At 28.7% G+C, this 15,790-nt stretch overlaps 1 protein-coding gene across 1 annotated transcript; it reads left to right on the top strand.

Annotated features, from left to right (window-relative positions):
• The first annotated feature begins 573 nt into the window (after nt 1–573).
• Nucleotides 574–15,432, top strand: Hus1-like (Hus1-like checkpoint clamp component). The gene is made up of 8 exons (XM_035369561.2): nt 574–870; nt 4,235–4,362; nt 5,851–6,027; nt 7,515–7,622; nt 8,778–8,852; nt 9,743–9,839; nt 13,992–14,099; nt 14,343–15,432. The coding sequence occupies exons 1-8, from the start codon at nt 819–821 to the stop codon at nt 14,426–14,428; spliced, it is 831 nt and encodes a 276-aa protein (XP_035225452.1). The 5' UTR covers nt 574–818; the 3' UTR covers nt 14,429–15,432.
• The last annotated feature ends 358 nt before the right edge of the window (nt 15,433–15,790 follow it).

The following is a 15,790-nucleotide window of genomic DNA, read 5'->3' as shown; positions in this document are numbered from 1 at the left end:
TTTACACAGGTGCATACATACATTCATTTCTGAATCCGGTCCCGATACCAGAAGAGCACCGAAAATTCATCTGTAAGTGTACTGAAAATTTTATTTGGATTCTAACTACTGAAAAATAGTGATAGGTTCATATGTTTACATTTAAAATCTTTTCTGTTATCGTTCTTTGCGAGAAAAATTCTTGCCACTATCGCGTCATACGAGTGCCCGATTATCTCAGGGAAATATGATCAGCTATCACGTCAGATTTTCGATTTAATGAAAAAAGGGAAATTAAGCAAGTACACATGATATAAATTGAAAGTACAAAACTGAAATACATTTACATAATTTTTCAGACGAAATTTGATATTTGTTTCCTCAGAACATTAAACCTTTTCGAAAAATCAATAGTTTTTGTTTTCGTTTAAAAGTGTTGCCAGATATTTTTTCTTAAAGCGGTTAATATTCATCCAGGAGAGTAGTATGTAAGACTGCATAATTTTCATTCCTAAAATTATGAGAGATGTATCTGCTTACGAACTATCTTTGTACTTTGTGATTTGGACTGTGATTAATTTAGTACTTTACTAAAGTTTCTTCCTTGGGTAATTATGGAAACCTGGATTTGGACGAAGAATTTAACAAAGAAAGTTTGGCAACAAGTGTAATTGAAAATACAAATAATTGTAATTACTATAGCGGGATTTTAGAAAAGCACGAAACAGAGGATTTTTCAATTAATAAAATAAGTTCTTCTGCATCTTTGGAAATCAAAATATATTTACTATATTCTAGAATTATTTCTTTAAAATCTTGTATAAAAAATTTCATAAATCATGAAGTTTCGCGGGAAAATGGTTGAAATATCCAGCATACAACATTTTACGAGTAAATATTATTATTTTTTTTCTGAATTTTGCAAAATTCTCCAGATTCTTATGGTTATTTTCTAGTTAATTTTAATACTTTGATTCACGCGCGATTACTAGATAAACTTAAAAGCTTGTTAGTAATTCAGAAAAATATTTTGAGAACCATTTGCAAATGTGATCATTTTACTAATTGCTACTATTTCATTCAGATTATTCCGAAAATATTTAAAAAATTATATTTATATATTAAAATTTTTCAGATTTTACTTTTTTTATTATCCTTTGTGTAATTTAAATTTTTCAGATTTTACTTTTTTTATTATCCTTTGTGTATCATGTATGAAAAATATTCCTTAATGCTATTATTTTTATGTTTGGTTTACCTATCTGTACATTACTAAACGTAAAAGCTTACATTAGTTAACTTATTTGTTAATTAATATTTGCCTAATTTATGCCACTTGATATTTTTATTCTAATTTCATTATTTAACAGCTATAAAAATATCAATGATATGGAGTGTATGGACATTATTTTGTACTATTCCTTTAAAGCTTATTATAGATTTAGCTGCTGTGATTACATGCATACATAGTAGACCTTTATTGTCAGACATTCTCCATTAACAGACAGTTCCTGATTCTTTGAATTCTTAAAATAGGAGGATAATTTTGATAATGGTCCCATATTACTCCAAATCCTACGAGTTGATCTCATGAGAGTTATAAATGAGAAATAAGACTGTTTATATTATATGAGTGACAAATAGAGTACATAGATTTAAATGAGTATTACATACTACTTTGTATACCATCTTTAACACAACCAATTGCAGAAAAATTTTTGAATTTTTATCAGCTGGTCTTAGTCAAATAATTTTTTAATTTAGCATTGGAATTTAGTAATCAATTCTATTTGCTAGAGAAAATTTAGTTAATTCTTGGGTTGAAATAGAACATTTGTTTTTCCTTAGTCATTTACTTTTTAAAGGGGGGGGGGAGAATCCACTTTGAAGAATCATGAAAGATTCTTCAGGGTATAATTCAAAATTTTAAATGAGAAGACTAATATTATATATAATAATTAATTCTTCAAAATTAGAAGTCTAATATTTTTCTTTGTTTTCACCCTATTGATTTAATAGGTAAAAGTATATTTTAGGGCACACTTTGACGAAACTTGGCGATTTTTGGCCGTACATGGATACCAAATTTGTGCAAGTCCTTGACTTGTTATTTTGGCTTGGCTTGCATAGCGGCAATTTTTGCGTCAAATATCACTGCTATACAAAGCCTAAACAACAAGACAAAGAATTGCACAAACTCAGTATCCATATACACATCAACCTATTTTTACTTAAAAAAAACATCTCAAAATTGCACAAAATTGGCATTGCGCACTCACTTGACTTTATCCATGTACACATCGACATATTTTCACTTAAAAAAAAATCAGAGAATTGCACTAACTAGGCTTTGCACACTCCCTTGAGTTTATCCATGTACACATCAATATATTTTCACTTAAAAAGTCAAAGAAGCACCCAATTCTATAGTAGAGGCAAACAAAAAATACATAATCTCAATAAACTACATTTTAAACCAAACAATAAAATAACATAAAAAAGGAAAAACCTATTATGCATTTAAGCATTACACAAAGCAAATATCCACTTACCTTTGTGGCACACAAAATTCCTTAACAGCATCCAAAAACTTCGTAAAATTATCTGAGCTAGAATGCATATATTGGTGACACCACATAAATTCACAAAAATACGAGTAAAAAATATCTTACATATTCCAGACTGTCTGGAAAATGGCTACTAAGTAAACCTTCATTTAACACCAGTCTATTAATGCACTTTTCCCCTTTTGTTCCAAATCGTACAGAAACTTCAAATTAATCTTACTACATTCAACCTTTCTACCGTCTTAACAATGAAACAAGCAGTGTATTTTCTAACCACACACACCACAAAAGCCCTTACAAAACATATCATGATTCAAAATTTGACGTAATAATGCAAACGATTATGTCATAATAGGACGTCAATAACATTGAACTATAAATGAAACAACCATATCATAAATGACCATAAATGAAACAACAACTTAGTTACCATAAATGAAACAACAACTTAGTTACCATAAATGAAACAACAAGTTTTCAATAAACAAAACAACAACTTGACGCTAAATGAAACAACAACTTGGGGATAATACAAGGGGTACCCTAAAGACAACTCTAACCATTTAGCATATCAAATATAAAATAATTAATTGGTACTTTTCCGTTTCGCCAGCGCAAATCTCTCCAAGCATACTTTATTGGCGACAACACATAGCATACACATATAAAATGTTAACAAATGTTGGTTCTAAGAATTTTTTATTTTGAAGGCATAAACATTTTAATATCATTTAAATTTTATAAAAAACCAATAAAAAAAGACAATAAATTTGTAAAAAGTCATTAATTTAAGAATTTACTATGGTACAATATCTTGATTCACGTGATCCCAAGTGATCTCATCTCATGTAAACTACTTCAGAAATCTATCTACATTAATTTCAAGTTAAATCTTAATTTAGAATACAAGTTTAAATGCAAGAATGATTTTAATTCGTATGAATAGCTTACTTAGAAATTATGTAAAACCACAGAGCTTTACTTCGCTAGTGTATTCTCATTAGATTTAATGAATTGGCTTTGCTTTTTCTATATTTTTGCCTTCGGGTGAAATTGGTAAAAATTCGATGTAATTGTATGCCAGTATTGAAAGAAACAATCAATCTGATAAGAAATGGCTGCAACTTGTTTTTAAAATGAGGCGTAAAAGTTTACCAGCGAGGATATTCCGTTCGGCATCAGTTGTACCATTATTGGCGACATGATCGCCTGCGCCGGCAAAATGGAAAAGTACCAATTAATTTAACTTTGAAAATTGTGTCTTAGGTTAGCATTTTAGACCTTTTCTTCAACAACAATGTTTTTTTTTATGAAATTAAAGGCTGTTGATAGGTGTATGAAACTGAAACAAATTATTTCACTGTTTTTGTAATTTCATTTACTGTAAAAGCATTTTAACTTGTTTTTTTATATCAATTTTTTTCTTTTTCTTAATTTAAATATAAATATTTTGACTTGAAAAAATCATGTTTTGAATATTCTGTGTTAATGAATTATAAATAAGTTACATATAAATATATAAACAGAAGTAAGATCACAGAAATTCCTAGAATTTTTCCTTGATCTTATTAACTTATAGCTTAAGAATTTCAGCCTAATAATTTTCTATTTTCTAATTCTCTGTTTCTCTTATTTTTTATATAAATATGTATAAATTTATCAATGGTTTAATAATTTCTATGTTTCAGAAATATTGCAAACAGTTGCAAAGTTGACAAAAGTTGGTGTTTTGCGAATAGTGCCTACTCATATGTATTTTATATTTAATGAGAGAATTACTGCTGGTGGTTCAAGTTTGTGGTGCGAGATCCCGCAGGTAAATAAATAGCTTTATTAATTAAACAAATATACTGTAGCTGTTATGTACCAGCTTTTAATTTCGTAGTTTACTCACTATTTTGAGGCTGACTGATTGAAATAAGATTGAGGTGGCCAATCAAAATGATTGTCATTAGCTGCCATTATGGGCATCATTAAGATTTTTTATAAGTATTATGAAAAATCGACTATACTATTACCAAGAGTCAAATTCAAGACTCAAATTTATAAGCTAGCTGGATGTGATGATCATTAAATCACAAGGTTACGATACAAGAATGCCTTTTATTCTTCACTAAATGAATATTTTTTACACTAAAATTAATTTTTTTGTTCCTGGTGTGGGAAGAATGAAACTTTATGACTTTATGAGTGCTGAATATTGCTGTGCCTACAGGTGCAAAGCCTAACAGACTGTTTTAATTGAAAATATCTTGATTCTTACTTATGCTATTAAGTTTATTTTGTATAATTAACTAAGAGTCTTGATTTGTACAATTAAAATAACACAAAAAGCAATATTACAATTAATGGTTTTGCTTATGCATTAAAATTATATGTAAATGAAGCAGAACATTTAAAAATTCAGAAGGTCTACATATATTATAAGTGCATGCATGTATAAAAATAAAAAAAATATTTGACTTGTGTGAAACTTTCTGAATCTTGGACATTGGCAATAATCATGCCTTCTACATCCAATGAATAAAATCATAAGTAGCACTCATAATAGCAAGATAAAAGCTCAGCACATTATTTACGTTTCGTGTCATTCTCAAATCATCAATGCACTTTTAAAAATAAGTAAATTCTTCAGTTTTAGCATATCTAATATGATACAATGAAACACTTAGTTCCTGTATCACATTTGATAGGTTGACCAATGGAGGGAAATCGAAGCATATCGTATATAATATGCTGGAAACAAGGGAGGAGACAAAAACTTAGTTATCTATAGTTAGATTTTTTATAATTTTGAGGATAGAGGAGGAAAGAGATTTTGTTTCAGAAATAAACAAGTAGAGAGACAGACAAGATAAATTTTAATCTGGGGTATAAAATTTTGGTGTGTGGACCTCAGACTCTTTAATATCCTTTTTCTTGTGTAATAGATAATTCTGACTTTTTTTTTTTTTATGACCCAAATCGGTGTTATGCTCAGCATTGGACTAGAGGGACCAGGTTAATTAATTGCTAGCCAGTTTTAGTAACCATATTTGCCAGCAAAATGATATCTAGCATTTAGATATTCTAAAATGAAAGTAAATATAAATAAATTAAAAGTAAAACATTCATATATATATATGTGTTTGTGTGTATATATATATATATAATATATATTTCCCTTAATGAATTTTATGATTTACTGTAAAAGAAGATTTTAATTAACTTGGCTTTGAAGGTGAATTTTGAATATATTTTAATTTTTTTTTTTAATTTTATTTCTCCCCAAACATATAGTATATATTTTATGTCAATATTTCAGGATCATTATTTTTGTGAATTCAATATGGAGGGCCTTTCTGAAGAACACAATGAAATTTATTTAGAATTTCAGCTTGACAACCTTGCAACTGCATTTAGATCAGCCCAAGCTGCCAAATCTGTCAAGCTTAAATTGACAAAAAAACATGTTCCGTGTCTCACGCTTGAAGTGGAATTGGTGAGTAAATATTCATTTTTTGCAAGAAATGTTGTTTGTTCTTTTTTTTTTTTTTTTTTTTTTCATTAGAAAATATGTACAGCATTTGAGACATTGTTCTGTTGTCAAATGATTGCCAAATTTTTCTCATGTTGGTGACAGATACTAAAAGCAGTCTCCAACTGTTGTAGTTCAAGTTGGTGACAGATACTAAAAGCAATCTCCAACTGTTGCTGTTTTAAATCTGATTACATATGTGTTTAACTTTAGAATTTTGAATTGGTTTCCCTTATGATATTTAGATTTGTTTTGGTACTTATGAATTATCACAACCACTTTAGTAGAAATCACAAAACTATCAGAATGCTCCGAATTCTGGAAATATTGTGTCCACCGAGTCTAAACATTCTTCAGGCAACCATACTTAAGACAAGCTTTCAGTACTGCAACAGTGTCATTTTTAATTCATTTTTGTTATATTTTAAGTTCCAGTGGTTTTTATAGACAAATCATGATATATTTTTACTTTTAATTCAAATTATTAATAATTTTTTTAAAGTATTCAGTTGTGGAATTTTTTTTCAGCAATGGAAGAAACTGAGATAATTTTGAAACTTTTTAGACTTAACAAATGAGGATTATTTAGATTATGACAATAACAGATGAGGATTATTTAGATTATGGCAAAACACTCAAAGGCCATATACGTAAGGGGTAAAATGCTTTCATTGAGGAAATTTTAAGAGGGCCTAGCTTTTATTCGCATTACACATTCTTCCATATAATGGACCAGTTTGCTGAGGTTTGAACCCAGATCAAATTATCAGTGTTCAGCTATTTTACTGCTTGGAATGGAGTGTAAAATACATCATTTATGACATTGCCATGCAGGAAAATTTTAGAGGCATCTAAGAAATCCAAATTGAAGTTTGTGTTAATTCAATCAACCATTTTGTCCTCTGAACATTGAAAACTATCCCAATAATGGGATGCTATGCTAGATGTTTTCACTTCTTTTTATTTAACCTATTCAATGTTTTCACTCATCTTGAATTTTAAATGTGTATGGGTTGATCCTGTACAGTACAAAGTCCGAAATTCGGACTGGTCGGGACTTTGGGAATTCCGGATTTGGGATTTTTCTGGATAATAGATCATCAATTTAAATCTGGTAAGATGGCATGCAGAAATTATACAATTAAAAATATGAAATTGTAATTTATGAAATAAAGAACAATTATGATCTAAAGGGTATCAAAATTTACAAAAAAAAAAAAAAAAAAAAAAAAAAAAAAAAAAGAGCTTAATATTTGTTTGTTTACTTTATTAAACATTTCTTTCAATGTAAGCTATTTCAGATGCTTCCACAAAAAATTCAAAAAGTTCCTTTTTCTTTTAATAATTATTAACTTTAGAAAATTTGTCTGTGTTGTGTACTTTTTTCTGAATGTTAAATTTTGGAAAAGTATTAACCATTATATATTGCAATATTTTATTTTTAATTTCAGCCATCCTTGCATTCCCATTCACGATTTGTTGTACATGATGTACCTATTCTGGTAATTCCCAGGAGGCTTTGGGAACAGTTTCAGGAACCATCAATGATAGAGTTTGATGTAAGCTGTTTGTTTCCTAATAAATGTCTTGGGTTGTTTAGCATTTGTATGATTTTTTTTTTATCCTAAAAGATAGGATATGTGTATGTTGTACTGTTGTTTTGCTTTATGTCTCATAAATTTGGTATGTAATGTTCTCATTCTGTAAGAAAGATGTTTAGTACATATTAAATTAAATTCTGTTTGAAAAATTAAAGATAAAATGTTTTGGGAAAATATTCCCACAGTAGCCACTAAAAATACCTATAAAACTACTTTTTAAAATTATAATTGGAATTAAATATAATTTTGTGCCCACTCCTTTGAATGAAAACAGTTATGGAGTTTCAAATCCATATTTGGTGAAAGGAGAAAACTGGGTAAAAACCTGAACTTTGTTTTAAAACCATGGCAGGTCTTTTCAAATTCTTAAGGATAGAAAGAAAAAAATGAACAAACTCTGGTGTGTGTAGTGCTTCCTGCCTGGAGGATTCTTAATTAAGATCTTAGTGTGTGTGTACGTGTACATCTGCCCTTCTCCCAAGTGCCAAGATCACTAAATATGTCTCAGTGAGCACAATCAAGAACTCCAAGAATAAGACTAGAGTTAAAATGCTTTTAAGCATATTTTAAAATACAATATTTTGTAATATGCATATTTAGAAGTATCACAATATTTTGAATAAAACAAATAATTTTAATGAAAATGTAAGAACAACTTTTAAAGTATGAAAAGTATTGTATTTAATTTTACAGTAAATTGGCAGTTAGTAGATTTTTATCAAAAGTTGTGATTGAATTATGTGAATTGGAGTAAAGTTTAGAATATATTATATATTTTATGAAGTCAGTGTGTATAGATTTCATTGTTTAAAGAAGTAATTTTTTTTTCTTTTTTTTGTAGAAATCAGAATGAAATTAATCATATATTTGAATTTTAAAGCAGCAATGAGACTGTATTTACTTTAATTAATACTAATACTTTTTTTATGCTAGAAAATTATAGCTAATGAGATTATTGATTTTTCATATTAATGTTTAATATTACATACTCTTTATTTTACAAATGAAGTTTTCAAAGAATGAATTAATATGTTGAAGGGTTTTGTTAATATTTTTAATGAAGTCTGAATCTCTTTATTCTTCTTGAAAGTCTCTGAAACTGATTTTTCTTAGGTGTCCTTGTATATGCCATCACTAAAAGTAGTGAGGAGTGTTGTGGAGAGAATGAAAAACATAGGAAACTGTATGGTATAAATGTTTGTTTAATATCTTATTATGTTTACTTTTGAAATAAATTTGAGATTAGTGCAAATGCTGTGCTCATTTTTACTTTAAATTAAGAAAACTTTTGTACTGTTATGAAGTCATATATTTTTTTTGTAGCAGAAGAAATGACATTATTATTCTAAGAAAACTTTTATACTGTTATGAAGTCGTATTTTTTTTTTATAGTAGAAGACATTACATTATTATTCAGTGTTACTTAAAAAAGAGTTATCTGACATATTTTGGAAAAAAAATTTACATCCAAATAATAATATCTTCCTCTTCATTCTCCTCTTCATGCAGTCTTCTTTGTACACTCTGTTTTGCACAAGTAAAGTAAAATTAAATTAAGTTTTCATCTGTTTTATCTACATTTAATGATTCCCATCTGTTTTGGATTATGAACTTGTGCACAAGGCACTGATAATAAACATAAGCAACTATATGTGATCCAGGAAGGAAGGAATCTTTGCATTAATTCTTTAAGTTTGTGAACCAAGGTTTCACTGTAATGTCGTTCGGATAGTTGAGACTTCACATAATGCGGTTCACATAATGTATCTAAATTTTATAGAAGATAGGAAAGGAGATTTTCCCTTATTTAAACAGTCTTATTGTAAACTTATTATCATTTCCATTTTGTAAAAACGTCAAATTTCTTGCTAAAAAAGTTTAATGCAAATATAAAATATCCAGATGTAGAATGGTAATTATCAGCTAATGCCAGCTAATCTTATCCATCCGGATTTTTTTTTTTTTTTTAAGTAGAAGATATTATGATTAAAAAAAATGCTTGTTTCGAATTAAGATTTGTATAAAGCATTATTTTTTGTAGTTCAAGCAAAATGAGTTATATTTCTATATCATTTTAGACAATGCTTGCAAGCTCAGATGGAGAAATTGATTTGTGCTGTGAGACTGACACAGTAACTATAACAACACATTTTAAAGATCTGAATTTAACATCAGGTAAGTACTCATGCTTAAAATATTTAAATATTAAGTATTATTCAAGAATACCTTATGAAAGGATTTACATATGCTTTGTCATAAATGCATATCATTCTTCTTTAGAAAGTTCCCCTTAAATGCACCCGTCATACGAAAAATAATCCTCATATCTTTTTTGTAGTCATATTCATGTAACTATAGAATTTGGTTATAAGAAAGCACAAATGTAATCTATATATTTAATGTGTAATTGTATATTTATAATGTATAGTTATATTTGTATATATAGATCTGTATAGATATGTTTTATAGAGTATTTCAGAACCTACCTTTTTAGTACTGCTGTTTTTTTTTTCCTTTGGAAGAGGCCATAGCAATTTTCTTTCTGCCAGCTGTTCATCCAGCTGGCAGCTGTTTCTGCCAGCTGTTGGTGTCCAGTGGTGTAGCTAGAGGGAAGCAAGAGAGACATCTGCGGGAGGACAGGGAGGGCGGGCGCCCCAAACTGATATTACAAAATTTTAAAATTAAAATGTTTTTCCTTCCTGGTGAACTAGAGGGAGCATGAAATCTTCAGTTGTGCCCATGTGCTGAAAACCCTAGTTACAGCTTGATATTACCAAATAAAACACTGTCCTAGCCATATTTTGCTTTCCTATTTATTATTTACAGCTTCTGTGCTCATCATGCTAGAGGGATGATGGTCCCTTTTTCCATATTATCCTTGGAGGTTAATTTACTTTTTCTTGGCCCTTCAAGTATTTTTGATTCACTGGAAAGCTATTTTTGATTGTAAATTATAATGGTAAACTGTTAAAATTTTAATTTATAAAAATTCATCCTTCCTTATGCTTGGAAAAGTTATTACAATGATGCCTTGGATAATGAATTCCTTGGACAGTGAATATTCTTCATAACAAATGCATGCACGGACCAAGGAGAAGTTCTGTAAAATGAATTTGGTCCTGCAATATACGTGAATACTGATACATAATATTGTTACACATTATTAACATGTTAAACAAAGGACTAAATTTGTTTTAGTTTCTGTTAAGGTAGTATATAAATGCAAAACATGCATCTGTGCATAAACAAAGATAAGGAATAGAAGAGCAGCCATGTAAACAAAATTTTCAATATTATATTACTGCGGAAGAATGGAACAGAATCCAAGAAAACACAGGTGGAAGACACAAACAGAATACAAGAAAATGGAGGAGGAAGACACAAAAGCTGCAATCAGCGAGGACCTTTTCAAAAGGTGGGAAAAGGTCCAGACCAATTCAAGCAGTGACAACTAAATCAAGCTGAATTGAGCAGAGCAGAAGACAGACCTGTTCGGTGACAAAGTCATGTACAACATAAAGATGATCTTAAAGAAGAAGAAGCGTACCTCTTCAACTCATCTAAAATCTGGAATTACCAAACCAAAAATATCACAGATAACCCTGTCTTCCATCTATAATTAAATCCTGAAGCACACTAAACTGAGTTAAAAGTCTGTGAGATCATGCATGTAAATATTTTTGTTCTGCCTATTATATATTTTTAAAACAATATAGTGTATGTTAATATTGATATGGTATGTATGTAAATACATGGCAATTCAAAAGCCATGCACATCAAATTATAAAAAATTTTGAAAATTCCAGAATGGATATTAATGGCAATTCATCTCATTGGACGACACACTGCAAATTATATATCACTTGAAACTGTAATTGCAGTTTGTGCTGTTAACTTGAAAAGAAAAGCTGTTTAATGAGTTTTTCCCAACCAGAACAATTTTTGTGACTGAATACAATAATTATTTTGAAACTCATTCTTGTGAAAATTTTGTTAGAGACCTTACCAAATGGTCTTGAACATAACAAGACCATCATTTTCTTCTTGGTAACCTGATTTTGAGAAGCTGGGCATATTTACCATAAGAAATGAAGTTGCTTTGTATCTCTTGTAGGTTCAGAGAAAATGACTTTTTATAAGTCATTCATTAGTCAATAAGTTCATTTCAATTCAGTTCATTTCATTAGTCATTTTCATTCAAGCTTATTTTCATTAGTCAATAAAATATTGCAGTCTTGAACATGGAGTGGGAGAAAGGTGGCATTGCAATCATATTTATGTGTTGCTCAATCATAGAAATTCATGCTGCTTGAAAAAAGCTTATCTTCCTGTTACATGAAAGAAACAGTTATTCAAGCTAACAGCATAAACTGCAATTGAAATTTTAAATGATGGGTATTGTTTCTAATAGTATAAGAGTGTCATCTACTGAAACAGTTTGCCATTGGATATCTTTATTGGAATTTCCACAGTTTTTGAAATTTTTATGTGTCGACTTTTAGATCATCTGATAGATCAACATGCTGTATGTAAATATGTTTTGTAGCAAATAAGCTGCTAAATTTAGTATTTTCAGTTTTGTTGATGTATTTAACATTCTCTGAAAATATTTAAGATGTTTGGCAATTTTGGATTGCTTTCAGGAATGAACTAAAATGATTCCATTAGTAATATATGAGAAACAACATTCCACGTAACAAATGTCATCCTGAAATGAACAGTATTTGCTGTGCAAGGTACTACTTATGCGTTAAATTTAAAATTTACTTTTCTTTCTTTATATATCTATTAAAATCTGCATGCCTGCTTATAAATTCAAATATATGTTAAGAAAAAAATTATAAAATAGAGTAAGCTCATTTTTTTTATATGGACCAAAAAGCGATAAATCTTGGGTAGCATATTCCTGTGCCAAATGATTCTGTTGCTTAATAAAATTGCATTATTTATTAGGAATTATTCCTTTGGAATATTAAATAAAATGTTTTAAATATGAGACATAGTATTGATTATATATAATAAAGCTGGCAATAGAAATTATAGTGAACTTCCTCTAAGACAACCACCAATTGGTTCCAGATGATTTTTGTCTTCTGTGGAAGTGTTCGTTTTGGAGATTTTTCAGCACTTCTTAAAACTAGTGTCCACTTTCAAAGATGTTTGTCTTAGGTGGTTATAGCTAGAGGGCTCACTGCATTGTTTAGAAACTGCAAATTGAAGTGAAAAAATAAATGAAAAGCCAGACTGTTATTCAGACTGTTTTAAAAGCAGAATTTTAAAAGTTTGGTTAATGTATTTATAGAAACAATCTCATCATTTAATGAAACTGAACATTTGCTTAATATAGTGTGAGAAAGAATGCTGATATAAATAATGGTTTATATAAGTATGGTTAATATTGTTGTAATAGAAGCTTTTTGTGTAAAATTATTCAAGTTTTTGATTGCACATGTTATGTCATTGCTGTATCAGTAACCCAAAAAATTTCAGTATAATTCAATATTCAGATTTGTTTATAATATGGTGTAAATATTTTTAGATCCAAAATTTTCCTGTTACCAGGTTATTTTTTCACATGAAAAGAATGATTTTTTTTTTACATCACTTTTTAGCATCAGGTTTTTTTTTTTTCTTATTATTATGATTCATCTATGATGATACTCTTAACATACAAATGAGTTTCAGTAAAGTTTTATAGTAGGAGCATTCCCATTCTTCTAATGAGATGGAATCTTTAGCTTCATTACTAGATATTGGTTTTGGACATTGGTGGATATTGTATTAACTCAAAATACTACTCCTAGTATCACTATCAATTGAATCAGCATTTTCACATGGATAGAAATCTTCATATTCTTATGATGATATTAATATATACTGCCATACTGTAGGAACAAAAACTTGGTAAAAATAACTCAGAGTATCAAAATATATAAATACACTTAAAGTCTAAGCTTATTTTTGGAAAATTACAAAATCTGCTTTGACATTAATAATAAATGACATATCTTAGATATTACTGTGCATCAAAGGCTTAAGAAAAGGGGAAATGTTAAAATTAATCATTTAACATATAAACTGATAATATTGTTTTCCAGTGCAATAATAATGCTGTCTTTCATATAGAAATTAATTTTGTTTTCAATATTCTAATGAAATCAAGTGATGCTTATTTCATATATGTGCAAAAAATAGTTTTTCTTGCCAAGATGTGACTTGATCTTCTCAGTGATCTTGTTCACTGAGATGTGAATGATTCTTTTAATGCTCATAATTAAATTTGGTGATTAAATAAGGATCATAAATATTTTGCATTTTGTTTCTTAGTTTCTGCTCAGTGTACAAATAAACGGACAGCAGAATGCAGGATTGATATTCGTAAATTTAATCAATTTCTACTGGGGCAGCAAATTAATCCAGCTAAAGTAGTTTGCAGTAAGTTCTTTCAAAATGATTTCATGGTTTCTTATGCTTTTATGAGATCGTATCATACTGTTGTTAATAATAGTAATAAGTGTATTAATTCTTATTATTTATTTGAGAAATATATATTAAGTACTGATTTTTTAGTTTTAAAATGCCACTTTATAGTTATATTTCTTAATAAAAAATATTTTTTTTATTAAGAAGTATAATAAATAATTTTTTTAATTAAAACTATTTTTTTTTTCCCCTCAGATGTAACACACCATCAAATGGTTCAGTTCTTTCTTCTGCATGATGATGTATCCATCCAATATTTCCTTCCTTGTATTGTGGCTTAAAGGACGCTTACCATGAAGTTAAGCTTAATTGTAAATATTGTTTAATGTGGACTTGTTTGAATTTTGAGAGTGTAAATATTTCATGCTGTATTTTTACTACATGCAAATTATTTCATAAATTTGTTAGAATTTTTAATAAATGTGTCTTGGTCTTTATATTTATAAACTAATATGAATGTAATACTTTAAACTAAATTTTAAGTTAATTTTAAATGATTTATTGAACAATATCAAGCTTGGTGTCTACCATCAAGAAAATAACTTTGTGCAGTTAAGTAATGAATAAAAATTAATTTCCCTTTTAAGAATCCGAAGATAATTAAAATTTCTTATGACCAGTAGTTAACATTTCTGTGGAGCTATTAGAAACAAGTATGACCAAACTAGCTGTTTCTTCCTTAAAGCCAATGTAGATTTGGAGATATTTCGAATTCTTCTAATTAGAATGAAAACCCAACTACACACAATTGTATGCAATTTCAAAAGAGGTAAATGATGTTTCTTTTAATGCTTATATATGTTAGGTAAAAAGTTACATCTGAAAAGATTCAGTGTTATTTATATTTGAAAGTGTTAATGCTTAAAATGTTAGGGGACTAGTTTAACTTCTCTAACCCAGTGACAATATGCCATTAGTTAAACAAAAGGTAGTGAACATCCTACAATAGCTCACTGTTGTTAAGATTAAAATAATGGTTTTTCGAATGCCAAAACCATTGCTTATTTTAAAACTGAATTTGGTTTCCAAGCATCTGAAAATTTTCTTTTTCATGTCATTGTGAATTATGAGGTTATTAAAGATCTCTGAGAACTGTAACTAGTTTTATGTGGCATAGGTTTTTTTTTTTTGTCACTTGGTATGTATTGTCTTTCTGTTTGAAATATTTTGTTTTCTTATATCCTTTAATGATTTGAATGTTATCCTAACAAATGGAAGGTTGTGAAAACAAAGTAATTATATAAACCTGGCTAATAAATGCTACTTAACACATTCATCATTGCAATAGTACCCTTTGTCTATTCTTTGTAAATTTTGTGGAAACAAAATAGCATAAACTGGGATGTGGCTGAAAAGTTAATAAATAAGTCACTTGACATACTGCAATAATATAGAATCTTGTACAGAAGATGAGTTATTTCATCACTAGAGCTCAGCAAATAGTCTTGGAAGACGATCTATCTCATCCGTAGCCACAAAAGTGTTAAATGCACTTCTCAAAGGATCATGTATCATGCTTTTATTTGTTTTTCAGCAAATCATTCTATGCAGTTTTTTATGTGAAGCAATGAATAGATTCAAGATGAGTGTACTTCAATTAAATTTAATTTGATACTTTACTGCCTAATTTATTATTTCAATCT

Source organism: Stegodyphus dumicola, chromosome 11, assembly GCF_044657685.1.
Source record: "Stegodyphus dumicola isolate Sdum_Otavi_A_Nest chromosome 11, ASM4465768v1".
Classification (NCBI taxonomy): Eukaryota; Metazoa; Arthropoda; class Arachnida; order Araneae; family Eresidae; genus Stegodyphus; species Stegodyphus dumicola.
This window is presented reverse-complemented; position numbering and strand designations above follow the sequence as displayed.

What these genes read in the sequence shown, in the direction of transcription:
- Hus1-like (XM_035369561.2), top strand. Translation starts at nt 819, where the DNA reads ATGAAGTTTCGCGGGAAAATGGTTGAAATATCCAGCATACAACATTTT. An exon ending in TCACGCTTGAAGTGGAATTG is followed by an intron (nt 6,028 to 7,514) that starts GTGAGTAAATAT and finishes TTTTAATTTCAG; the next exon opens with CCATCCTTGCATTCCCATTC. An exon ending in CATCAATGATAGAGTTTGAT is followed by an intron (nt 7,623 to 8,777) that starts GTAAGCTGTTTG and finishes GATTTTTCTTAG; the next exon opens with GTGTCCTTGTATATGCCATC.